Genomic DNA, 13,719 nt, shown 5'->3' on the forward strand with positions numbered 1-13,719 from the left:
AGCTACAGGCGGCGTGGAAAAAGGATTAATTAAAATTTCGTGTGGTTGAGGATTTTTCTAAACTCCTATTTTTGTCAATACGGTATTCATTTTGATTTGGTACAGCCTGTGAATGTGAGTAGTTCTCATAGTCCAAAATGATGCTGATTAGAAATAAATATCGCTCTTTTTTCTTTACATAGGAAACCTCATTAACGGTTATGTATTATTAAAAGAATCAATTTATACTCCATTTCGTATTTATGCATTAATTTATTTACCTATTATTATAATTAGTGAAATAAATAAACTCTTAATATATTTGTGTATGATAATATCATTTACAAAGTTTAATAGCTCGGTACAGATCAACCACTTTTTAGCAGATCCGAAAGGAAACGTTCATGGAAAAAAAAAATTATGATAAAGGTATTTTTATTGTATAATCATCATCACAAGTTTTCATATTTTACTATTTCGAAGCAGGGTAATATCCTTGGTTTTATTCTTTACACAGTTTTCACAGCTGATACCCAACCCATCCTACGCTATCCTCATGTCTATTAGCCGATGACACATGTCTACTATCAGTGGATAATGTCTCTTCTATTGTATCCCAAACCCTCCAATCTCCCATCATCACCCTTGAAGAATGCTTTCAAAACTGGAGGATTAAAATAATTCCAATTAATCCCATCAGATCGCGTTTACTCTTCTTAGTAAACCCATGATTTCCTGCATGTATCCCTTATTAATACCCCACTTATTCCTGTCGAAAAAATGCGTTACCTAGGACTTCATCAGGATAAATGACATACTTGGAATCGTCATATAAGACTGAAAAGACAGAATTACAACACTTACAAGACAAACGGTCCAAACTTCTAACTAATTACAAAAAACTAATAATAAGGTCTATCTGGACTTAAGAGTTGAGCTTTGGGGTTCCACTAGACCATAGAATTTCTCTTGTGTTCAATCCTTAAAATCCAAAATCCTTAATTCTTCTTACTTTGTCACAAATCAAGTCATCTATCTGGACCTCAATGTTTCATATATTGCCGATTTGGCTAGAACCAGATAGCAATCCTCCTAGGCGTTGAAAAGTAGATAGCCTCGAGGTCTTCTTTAGGGATGTTATTGGAATTCTATCAATGGGTAGATTCTCCATATTTCTGTATGTCATTGTATAACAAACATTAAGTTTACTTATTGTATATATTTTAAATACAGTTGTAAATATCAATGAACAAATAAATTAATTTTAAAGAAATGACGGTTTCGAAGGACGTCAACATACCCAAATACCGAAGTTGCCATGTGTAAAAAATTCGCCATTAAAACATTCTATACAATTCAATTGCAAAACTGTTATTTCATTTTCAAAACGAAGCGCTAGTAACTCAACATTTTTGAGCTTTATCATCCTCTTCCTTGGCCTCCCCGTGTGTAACACACCAAATGTACCACATTTTTTGTTCCCTACTAAAGTTTTGCAATGACTCTAAAAACCAAGCCAGTTAATCTGTCGAAAATCTCTTCAATTCATAACCAATAAAATTCTATAAGAAAGGAGTGGTTGGGATACTAGGCAGATTGGAGTTGAATACTGTGATAAATAAACGTTTTGTATTTAATAAACCCTTACCCCTGTAGAACAGATTCGTTATCTTGGACTACACCTTGACAAACGACTAACCTGGAATCCTCACACAAGACTGAAAAGACAGGAAACTGCACGTAGATTCCGACTATTACAGAACTTACTAGCCAAACGGTCTAAAATTCCAACTCATTACAAAAGACCCATCTTTGGGGCTCCACTAAAGCTTCGAATTTCTCTCGTATTCAATCCTTACAATCCAAAATCCTTCGTAAAATCCTCAATGCTTCTTATTTTGTTACTAATAAAACCATCCATAAAGACCTAAATGTTCCTTATGTAACCGATCTAGCCCGAACCCGAAATCATTCCTTCCATTATAAACTCCCTAAACACACAAACCCACTAGTTTCTAACCTTACTTCCTCTTCCATTCCTGGCAATCCTCCGAGGCGCCTGAAAAGAAGAAGGCCTCGTGACCTTATATTGTAAAATGTTTTCAGAGTTCTACGACTGGGTAGTTTCTCTACATGCTGTATCATTATGTCATTATGATCAAATTTACTTGTTGTTTTTTTTATACAGTTGTAAATATCAATAAAAAAAAAAAAAGTATTTAATAAAATTAAAATAAATGCCAGATAAAAACGGAAGTTATTAATGAATCACCAAACATTTAATCTGGACTATACGTACATGAAGATAAAGTAGAAAAATGATGAAGTATTATAAGTAGCAAGTATAAAGTATTAGGTCTTTTAAGTAGCAATTGGTAACCAAAACTCACTATCCTTTAATATTAGAATATAATTTTTTACTAAATTGGTTTATATAGACAATAATCATATTTCCATAATCATATATAAATCGTGGTATAACTGTTGGTTTGGGATTTTTTCTTTCCCAGGATTAAACGTTTTTCCAAACTGATAACCCATTAGAAATATATTTCCGTCTAAAAAGTAATAAGCCCATAAAAATGTACCACCTAAAAGTTGACAGGGCAACTTGCGGCATTTCATGCCTTTCTGAGCACTGATGATAACTTCAATGACAAATTATTATTTAGACTTAGGTTGAATATATCTTTTCCTCTCAAACCAACGTATATTTTATGTTTACTTCGCCTGCAAAATACAATAAAATAAATATCTGAAAAAAGTGACAGAAATAAGAGAAACGTCCTGGATATGCAGAGTAGTGGGGGACATTGTCCACGGCTCCTCGTGTCTTCCCTTCAATCAGTTCATACCATCCACCAATAATGGCGCTAGTAGACCTGGCAGAGAGTTTATCCTTTAACAAGACGGCGGCTTATGGTAAGTATAAAAATTAAATTCGTGTATGTAATAATAATAAAATATAAGTAACTTTGCGAATTATTTTAATGAAAAATAGTTAAAATAAAACGCTCCATGTAACAGTATCGACATTTGGGAAAAAAAAATTAAATTAAAAGATTTAATTGAACTGAGTTAATCGTTAGTATAAAAAAATATAAATCAATACCAGATGGATTTGATACACCTAATCTGAAACCTTGATTTATATCAGTGGTCCACAGACCACTTGTGGGCCGAGAGTCACGAGTGGGTCGTGGAGGAGTCCTGTAACATATTTTGGAAATAGTTTTATGTTAGTATATACAAGCCGGTTTTAAATTTTGGCCAACTTTTAAATATTGCTAAACTGTCTCAAAAGGAAAACAGGACCGTCAGTAAATAGGAGTTTTAGAGGGGCAGGTCGGCCGGGAAGGATTACCTTCTAATACTTTTTGTATTATGATCTCCTCTTGTGACAGGACATTTCGTACATATTTTTTTTTTTCGGTAGGCTCTATAGACCTTGTAGATCTAGCCTTGTAGCCAGGCCTACTTATGTTGAGCTACTGCTTTCCAGTTTGCTGAATGTAGCTCTTTCGCATTTTTGTTGATTCTGTCTATCCATCTCGTTTTTCGCCTCCCACGTGGTCTCTTGCCTACTAAACTGGCATTCATCCTTGTGTAGAGGAGTCCTGATGAATTGCTCCGAGCCAAAAGCCCCACCCCTCTTAATGACCATGTCTTCATATCATGAGATATCGACTGACCAATTTTAAGTAAAGTTTATATAACATATGTAAACAATAGCATATGTTATCATACGAATACATTTAAAAAGTGGCTAAAATTGGAAAACGGCGTGAAACCCGCAACATCACACTCCGTGGAAGAATTACTTATCTTTTTCAAACAGACACTTATAGCAAGTATATTGGTCGATATACGATCTGTCACAATCTCACAAGATGTCACAACATCATTAAAAATAATAGAAGGTAATCCTTCCCGACCAATCGGCACCGCTAAACTCATTTTCTTTTTCGTACCCTTTATGAAAGTATACTGGCCACTTGACTCCTTTTTTTTTTTTAAGGAAATAGGGAATTAAGGTACAAGGAAACCGCTGGGCTCCGAATTTGCGATGGTGCTTTATCACCTTTGAAACGTTTAAAACGGGAAGAGGAGACTTAACTTAGTTAAATCGCGCAACATAAAAACATAGCTTGAATTGTACAACGATATCCTTTCCTGATGTTTTAGGATTAGTTGAAAAGTTTTAACAGGCAAATGCCACATAAAACTGCATCAGGAAAGTCCACGCTTAAACCCCCCTTTTTATCCTATCCCGTCACTTGTAGGGTTGATCCTCGCATGGTTCTATTTCTGGTTTAATGGTCACCCGACTTCAACGAGTTATAAACTACTTACCTAAGTGGATTTAAATTAAATTTTGAATTACAATTCATTTTCCAATTAAAGACTCAATAATAAAAGAGTCTATTATGTTTATGTGTATGAGTAAAAAGTTTTTAAGAACAAAATATTTCTCACCTTCCATTAACGTAATTATTAGAAAGCTTAGATTCTGCGTGTTCGCTTATTAAAGGTAAGAATTTCTCGGTAAGAGAGATATTGTTAAGGTAATTTACAGATCGGCAAGGATAAATTACAGAAACTAAGATCGGGTGTTTCAGAAGTATTAGCACCGATCAGGAAGGTAATTCAAATCAAGTCAAGCCTTTCTTTGTCACTAAAAACGGAGGGAACCAGCCTTTTGACGTAAAGAAACCAAAAAAATCTAAGTAGAGGACTCTTGTGTCCAGAACTCGTGGAAACCAGCTCAAACCTGATAGACATGGAATAATAAGGAATCTGAAAAGATAGAAAAAATCAGAACTCCAAATGGTCTAAATAATACTAAGAGATACGTCCTGGTTAACTCTAGAACTGAGAGGGAACTTGATAATACATCACCTCGACCTTAGCTTTAACGTTGAGATTAAACATCAAGAGGCTTTCTACATCTTTATTTATTTTGATAATAAATTTATAATACAAGGCTCTTGGTCATTATAGATGGTAAAAAACCATAAAAACATTATGCTTATAAGAAACAAATTTCCCCAAAATTCTTTAAAAAGTCAATGAGCCCTAAATAATACGTGGATGCCAAAATCATCGATTAATAATAAATGTAAGATACATAATTTAATTTCTTGTTTGAGACTATTTTGTTTATCATTTATTGTAAAAAATATCCATTTTGTATTAGCATGTTTATTTTCTTATTACTCCACTCCTACGTTTCGGACATTCTGGCTATTCTCAAGGATGACTATTGATAAATAATTTCAACTACCATCTAATCATTAAAAATAGACTAAGACATATTTTGGCACTCATCCTCTTTTGGCATACTGTATTTAAAATGTCATAGAATTGTATATACTTATATTTGCTATAGTGAATTGAATAAATAGGATCTTCCTCAAGCCACTTGCAGTATGAGTTGAGGAAAATTAATTAAATCACAGTTCATGAACGTGAATATGAAATATTATGAATATGTACTACAGAATGGAATGTCATGAGTCGATGAATATTTGATGTGACCTGAGCAAGATCGTATTATCCAGAATATCAGTTTTATTTAGAATGAATGGAACAGTATTTCATATCGATTAGAAGGTTTTTCACAAACCCAGCCGAGAGAAATAATGAGCTATGAATGGCAGGAAATAAGATGTGACACTTTTCATACAAATAAATAACAAAAAAATGGAAATCTTGCTGTTACTTGAAAATATATCAGAGGAGTCAAATCAAAATTATTATAACAAATAAACATAGTACCAAAACATGGTTTATATCAGTTTTGATTTCCTGTAGTTATCATCAAATCAAAATTTATAGGTACAGCTCTGCCATGAATGATTTTTCCCAATCTTTACTTTCATGACCGTTCTGAACCAAACACCAGAACACACGACTAAGTCTTCATCTAATTATCAAATCCTAAACATCATGTTATATACTACACCAAGGGCATATCAAGGATCAAAACTAGGGGGGGAGGGCTAGCCATAGTCAATCAGGTTGTGACATTTCAACTTGGAAATGGTGATTGAGACTATAAGTTTAAGAAAATTATTATAGCGGTGCTTTATTATTAAAATTATTTGCTTAATGTTATAGTGTTCATACAGGTAAAGTAACTGGTAAGGAAATGAATGGACAGGAACTGGAGTCCTCGAAGATTGGAACTTTGCTCAACAGGGTTTGAGCCTGCAATCACGAAGGGGAATCAAGTCCAATGGCTATGAGCTGTAGGTCTTTAAGATATGAATAAAAGGCATAGGAAGAAGAAAAGATTCAAAGGAGACAGAGAGAATTAAAAACAAATTTATACTATAATGTACTGATCCACTATGTGTATTGATATTCACCTGAAGAAGAAATTCACAGTGAGATCTTCCAATTTCTGCTTAGTCCACTCTCTGGAATATTGGACGCTCATCAAGAGATGCTACATGAAAGAATTTTGCTTTTAGTGGATCAGAAGATTCTATTGTAATCTTTATTAATTCAAATAGTACATTAATGAATATAACAATATTTAATATAGTTATCACATGTAAAAGTAAAAGTATGTACAAGGAATAGTACAAATATTAATATAGTGTGTTTGCCTAATGACAATAGTAGTAAATGTATTAACTGTTATGTTGTGCCATGTGAGCCCATAGTGGCTGCTGTAGTAGTTACAGCATTGACCAGCAGGAAGAGTTGTCACTACAGCACTATTACAGTGATTTATGAAATTTAAGATAAATTAGTTTAAATTATTATTATATTCAATGGTAAAAAGTTAAAAAATATCATTCTTCATGATTACCGAATTAAAAGGAAATATTAAAAAAATAAAATAAAAGTTAAAGTTATCCGATTATTACATTATTGTGCCACTCAGATTTATTCTCTCATTGTATATTTGCATGATAGCATTTTAGGCAAACATTTTTCTTCTTTCAATGTTAAAACTTTTTCAATTATTTTAATATGTGTTATTTTACTAAAAAGATTGATAGAAAATTTATTTTCAGGACCAAAGGTTAGCGATGTGTACCCTTCATTTTTATTAAAGTTCCATCACATGGCATTGGTGATTGTCATTTATTTATTGGTAATAGGCTTTGGACCTAAACTGATGAGAGGTAGGAGAGCTTGCGATTTGAGAAGAATAGTTATGGTCTACAACTTAGTACAAGTTGCTATTAATGCCTATGTATTATATTTGGTAAGCTCATATTATCCCAAGAGAACATTTCATTAAGTTTAAAGAAGATATATAGTATAAATGTTTTTACATTTTAAATTACTAAAAAATATTTTTTTTATTATAAATTTACAACAGTGATTAATTTTTTGTATAAGGTTTGAGCAATGCATTGATTGCTATAGTTATATAATTAAGTGGTTTTCCAATCCTTTTAGACTTGCTCTGAATGGGGATTTAGACTTTTTGGAGTTTGGAAACATATTTGTGAACCAATAGGAGGAACAGCAGGGTACAGTGAACCAAACCAACTAATAGTAAGCATATATTCAATTTAATGCCGTAGAATTTGGAAATTTTTCATATTTCTTATTTACAAACTATTGGGAAAAAATTTTGTATAGATTACAACATAATGTAAACTTGAAAAAACTCATTTCTTAACAAAAAGAAATTAGTTGCTAATGAATGTATTTCTTGTAAGTTGTTGAGTATTGTGATGAATCCTATATGTGGCTTGCTGATTTTAGAATGTACATTTTTGTTTTTAACGTTTTAATTTTTTTTCAAAAGACCCTTTTTCGGCTTGAACCAATTGAGAGGAATAAAATGCAAGAACTATGCTTTACAGACCACTGTCTACTGTTCATCACTATGAACAGTAGTCATCTGTTAAATTTATCTGTCCTCTCCCACTTTGTTGAGGCTAGGTTTAACCCAAGAAGTGACTTCACCAAACTCAACGTAAATCAATAATGGATAGAGGAAAAAAAATCGATTTTCAACTTTTGCTTAGCTCAAACCTGACCTGTTCAGCCATCCTGTTCCTTCAGTATAAGTTATACACATTATAAATAAGGACCCACTTATTTTATGCTAAAGTCTTTTCTATTTTTGTAGTTTTATGGATCACTCTCCAATTTCAATGTCATTTTAGTTACAGGGCTTTTTAAAAACAACCTGAATGGAATGATTTTTTTCCCTGTTATTATCCTTCTTTAAACCAACACATCCTTCTCTTTTTTAAGTTACAATAATTAATGGCAATGTAGTTATAAAATATTTAATGCTAGTTTTTTCATGCCCTAGCATAGTCATAAAGCTGAGTTTTTGGCTTAAATTGTCAATTTAATGTCAGATTCTTTTGCAGTATATCTAAAGTCATATTATTCAGCATCTTTTACAGTATTAGTATAAAACATAATTTGAATTTTAAGTCGAATACACCAATCACCATAACATTATTTACCTCTATTATATGGTTTTCGGTTACTCTCTAGCACGTTATTAAAATACCTACTAATATAAATTTACAAAGAGAAATTTCGTCCCGAGAAATTAGATTAGATTTTTATTCAGGGCGATCAACATCTAGGTTATTACACCCTTTTTACTTTATTTACCTTCTTGTCTTTGACATTTGAAAGTTGAATGTAGACTATTTACACTGGTCGATATTGGTGGATTATATTTTAGTATAAAGTTGAGCTTCTTTCAGAAATTTTATTATGATAAATTTTAATGAAATGAGAAATGGTGAATCAAAAAATAATGAAAAATGATTAACGTCCCGAGAGATGACTGTGCAACACAGGTAAGAAGCAAAGCATAAAACACATAGTTTTGTTTGTTTCCTAATCTAACTTCTTCAGTTACTTTCAGGATGTAAAACTATATTTAAAGTGTTTGAAAAATTTTATTGATGGTCATTCCCTAGTTTTCAATAAAATCATTAAAAATGGTTGATATGTCTTTCCATAAGTGGTCACTCCCTAGCACCTATGAAAATTCTTTTTGGGCTAGAGGGTGAACATGATTGGGTGACCACAAAGGAGGGATAAATGGTTAATTTTCTATCAGTATTCATTATTAGGACAATAGCAAATTATTTTTGCTACTTAACTTTGTATTTAAAAGGGAACTTTCTTATTTGAGCGAGAAATAGTATGTTAATAAACTTATCATTGAAAATCAAAATTTCCCATCGCGTTTTGTATTTTTAAACTGACCTAAAGTTTTACTGATAATCTACTTGGCCAATATTATTAAACAATATTCATGATCCATATTTTGTGTTCAAAAAGTCCTCAAAAGTAGACTCCCTTGGCAAAAACTATTTTTTATAAATCGATATAAAGAAAAATTAAGATAGTATGTGTTCCTGCTTCAAATAGCACTTCCTCAAGGTTATGAAAATTGGAAACAATCGATTTTGATTTTTGAAGAAGTTTGGTAAGATTAAATAGCACCAAATTTGGAGAATGATCCTTAAATGATCAAACTATGAATATTGGATTTATTTATAAAAGAGTAAAATACTATTTTACACCTAAACAGTCGACTTTTTTTTTTAATTAACTTCAACCTTTGATAATCCTCAGAGTTGTTGAATTAGGATAAATTTGACGATTCTAACGACAGTACTAAGCAATCAGGCAACTAATCATTATACATTATGTTTCATGATTTTCACTCTTGCAGTTCATATTTATTAATTTTTGAAAAAAATGATTTTATGTTGTTTAATGCTGACATATTTAATTTTAATTTATTTTTCAGTTTGTAAAAGTTATCTATATATACTACCTAACTAAAATCCTGGATCTGTTCGACACAGTATGTTTATTTCATAATTCATAAACACCTAATATTTTTATGATGATAATTGTATTAAATAACTAATTATTACATTGTTCTATGAATTTAAAGGTTTTCTTTATTTTACGTAAGAAGCAATCACAGATAACATTTCTTCATTTGTTTCACCATTCATCAATGGTGGTCAATATGTGGTTTTCTATGGATCTCATTAGAGGTAGGGCTATTTTATGATTTATTTTTTTTAAAATTAATTTTAATTCAAAACATTAGTTTTATTTAAAAAAAAAAATGGAAAAACCAGAAAATTAAAAAATGATGTAATGTTAAAAGAAAAATAATCATATCACAAAACAATGAACCTAAATGACAAAAAATATTCAGTTTTTGAAGAATGAAAGAGTGAAAATGAAAAATTTGTAAGAGTAAGGTTTACAGTGTCAAGAAGAAAAATGTGGATGACAAAATTAGGTCTTTCTGATTTATAAATCTTTTTTATTTTTATTTTTTCCATCGTTTTTTGTATTTTTTAAAAATAAAAGGGTATCTAATAATGCTTTAAAGGAAAAGACTTGGTTGGGTTACAACAACTAGAAGAAACTTATCCATTATGGTGGACAATATATTTTTCACTTTAAGATTCTCGTAATGGTTTAAAGATTTTAATTATTACTTATCAGCATGTTCAGTGTCATATATATCAACATGGTGAGGTATAAACCCGCTGCAGAGCTATAATTCTTCCTCTTTTTCTCATAATAGGAGCCAAATTCCTAAAATTGTCTTCAATGAGTGACTCTGCAATACAAGGAATTGATAATTTCTGCATAGTGCCTTGGGAATCTCTGAAGATTACGGTGTTGTTATCTCTGTTAATTGGGGCTTCCATCGCAAGGTAAATAGGCGATTTCTCCGTCATAATTGTCACATCCAGCTCCAACAGAAAATGACAGTTGAAAGTAGCTTGAGTATACACCTGCTCCAGTTCCCTAATTAATACCTGATGCAGACTTATCTGTATAAATGGACAGCCATTGCTCTATGGGGTGAAGCTCATGAATAGTTTTTGTAGTTTATATTTATATTTAAAATAAAAATATATAACCTAAAGAAGTTTATCCTCTCTCTAATTATATCTTCTTTCTTAAATTGTTTCAGAACAAATAATTTCTGTTTTTGGATTAGTTAATGTAACAGTACATGTAGTGATGTACACCTACTACTTATTAGCAGCGATGGGTCCCAGAGTACAGAAATATCTTTGGTGGAAAAAGTATATTACAAAATTGCAGTTAGTAAGTTAATCAAATCAAAAAATGTGACTGTATTCAAATGAGATTTATTACTAAGATAGAAATAAGATACTTTTTTGTTCACAATTATTTATCCTCATTAAATTGAGAGTTTTAGGTATAATTGATTCTTTTGACAAAAAATAACAAAGAAAATGTTGGTTGATTGTTAATGATGCAAAACATCTAGGTCATTAGTACTTAATCAATAAATTATTGATTGTGATCAATACTGATAATATTGATATAATCAATGAAGCATAAATAAATGAATAAAAAAGAAGAATAGGGAAAGAAAAATAAAATAAATGAATAGAAAAGAGTAAAGTAATAAAATCTAATCAAATAAAAACAAATTCTATGATTTCATCAATCTGATGAATTATATATTTTATTATTATTTGATTATCTTATCTATTCTTATAAATTTACATTAGAAAGGAAAGAAAATACATTGTAGTGACTTGTGATGTCACTACAATGTATCTGCTAGTCTATACTATTACTAATTAAGAGCCGTGAGAATCAACCTGGTTGTTACAGACCAACCTGGTGCAACCTAGTTGCTGAGAAGTAAATCACTATAGCATATTTTGGCCACCAATGGTTTTTTTTTTAGGCTCAGTGGAATCACTAGGGCAATCGTAGCAACCAACTTTAATCCCTCTCACCGTTTCACCTCCTTAGGGGGCAGTAAATAATAATATACGTTAGTGGATCAGAATATTCTGACTCTACTTTGGAAATTATATAATTAATCCTTCTCTGGGTGTCTCCAACATTTACTAATTTCCTCTAAGGACCTAAATCTAAAATCTTTAGAACTTTCTATCCCCTACAGTACTGTGCGTAAGTCAGAGATTGGAAACTCCACTCCATAAGGTTATGGAGTGGAGTTTCCAACCTCTGATCTTCCTGACAGTTGACCTCCTATCCAACTTACCTTACCTATTAAAACATGCATTGTCAAGGTCATTTGATATTGGAGTACTTCACCTCTTAAACTGGTCTCAGGACTAACCGTACACCAACATTGTCAGCTCTACTACTATTGTTAATTAAGAATATTGAAATACCTCAGCATATTCCTATTTTGGTAATTTATGGCTGTAGGATGGAAGATGTAAACTATTGTCAAGATGTTGACATCTGGGAGATACTTCAAGTGATTAGGTTAAGATCAGACAGCCTTGTATATCCAATCTTGAACTGTGTAAGGAAACTTTCTCTCTGCAGAGAAAGATAGAAAATGTGTATGAGTTAAGAAAAAATTTCTTTTTTTTTTATTATAAAAAATTTAATTTTTCTTGTAACATTTTTTTGGGTAGTCATTATTGATTAAAGTATATAGTGTTGGTGTTACCTACAGTTATAGATGAGATAATCTTGTGGAACAGTTATATGGAACCAAGTTTTATAACTTTTTGTAACTGTTCCACACAAGTCCAGGTTCAAGCGATTTTACAAAAGTTAGAGCAATTTATCCAAACAGTTCTCCAAAATTAAGCGAGTCTACTGCTTTGTTTAAACATCCTACTTTCCTTGTTCTTAGCTTATCATCTCTTTGCCTTCCCATATCAGTATCCTCTATACCATCTCAATAAATATTTGCTTAGCTTTTATGTCTAATAAGAGTGGCCAGTTTTGTTTAATTTTAGTTTCTGTTATTGTTTTTCAAAGGTCTCAATTTTGTTTTTATACTTTATTCTATTTTAACCAATATGTATTAGGTGGGACAGTGAAAAAAACAAAACAAGTGATGAAGTGCTTGTGTTGTTATATTTGTACCCTCACAGAACAACTGATTAAATCTAGATTGGGCTCCTCTTTGTTTTTTTTGTTATTTCTAACTTACTATTCATATAATTATGAACATATTGAGTAAATCTAGATTGGGATTACCTTTGTTTTTAATTTTTTTTTTTAGTTTTTAAATTACCATTCATGTAATAATGAACATGTTGGTGATAAACAGCCAGTATCTACTCTCTGACAATTTGGCAGATTATATGTTTTCCAATGGATCCTATATTTATTAGCTGAAATTAGAATGACAAATTATTACTAATCATAGTATAAAAACCTGTAAGATGTAGTTTATTATTTAAAAAAAAACAACAGTAAGAAATATGTCAGATGTCATTTAGATATTTTTTTCTTTGTTTTGTGGTTACTTAATTTGCAGGTATGAGATATTGGCAGTTTACTATTACTATGCTTCTTTTTTGTTTTATAATTAATATTATATAATAATGATTTTATGAATTTTATTTCCAGGCACAATTTGTTATATTTCTGGCACTTCTAGCAAAAATGAGGATTTATAATTGCAAGAGTAAGGTCTTCTTCTGGCCTGTGTGGAGTTTTACTATTCTAGTATACTTTATTCTTTTCATTAATTTCTACGTAACCGCCTACAAAAATACAACAAAGAATTTAAGCCAGAAAATGAAAATGTAAGTCATTGTTTTTGGCAGGTTTGATTTAGTGGTGATATACAGTACTAAATTTTGAAAACAATATCAGAGATTTCTGGTTAAAAATAAACGATAAAATATTTTTTATTATCATATTATTACAATCTGACCAAAATAAGTCCAATCAGATTTATTGTTCTATTTTTTTCATTTGAAGTCTGCTCTTTTTTTT

At 31.1% G+C, this 13,719-nt stretch overlaps 1 protein-coding gene across 1 annotated transcript; it reads left to right on the top strand.

Moving 5' to 3' along the window:
* Window positions 1–2,823: 2,823 nt before the first annotated feature.
* On the top strand, window positions 2,824–13,713 carry LOC106678566 (very long chain fatty acid elongase AAEL008004). The gene is made up of 7 exons (XM_014417144.1): window positions 2,824–2,901; window positions 7,008–7,201; window positions 7,399–7,497; window positions 9,740–9,796; window positions 9,890–9,995; window positions 10,937–11,073; window positions 13,348–13,713. The coding sequence occupies exons 1-7, from the start codon at window positions 2,847–2,849 to the stop codon at window positions 13,528–13,530; spliced, it is 831 nt and encodes a 276-aa protein (XP_014272630.1). The 5' UTR covers window positions 2,824–2,846; the 3' UTR covers window positions 13,531–13,713.
* The last annotated feature ends 6 nt before the right edge of the window (window positions 13,714–13,719 follow it).

This window comes from Halyomorpha halys, unplaced genomic scaffold (assembly GCF_000696795.3).
Source record: "Halyomorpha halys isolate HHAL.00 unplaced genomic scaffold, Hhal_1.1 Scaffold147.1, whole genome shotgun sequence".
Classification (NCBI taxonomy): Eukaryota; Metazoa; Arthropoda; class Insecta; order Hemiptera; family Pentatomidae; genus Halyomorpha; species Halyomorpha halys.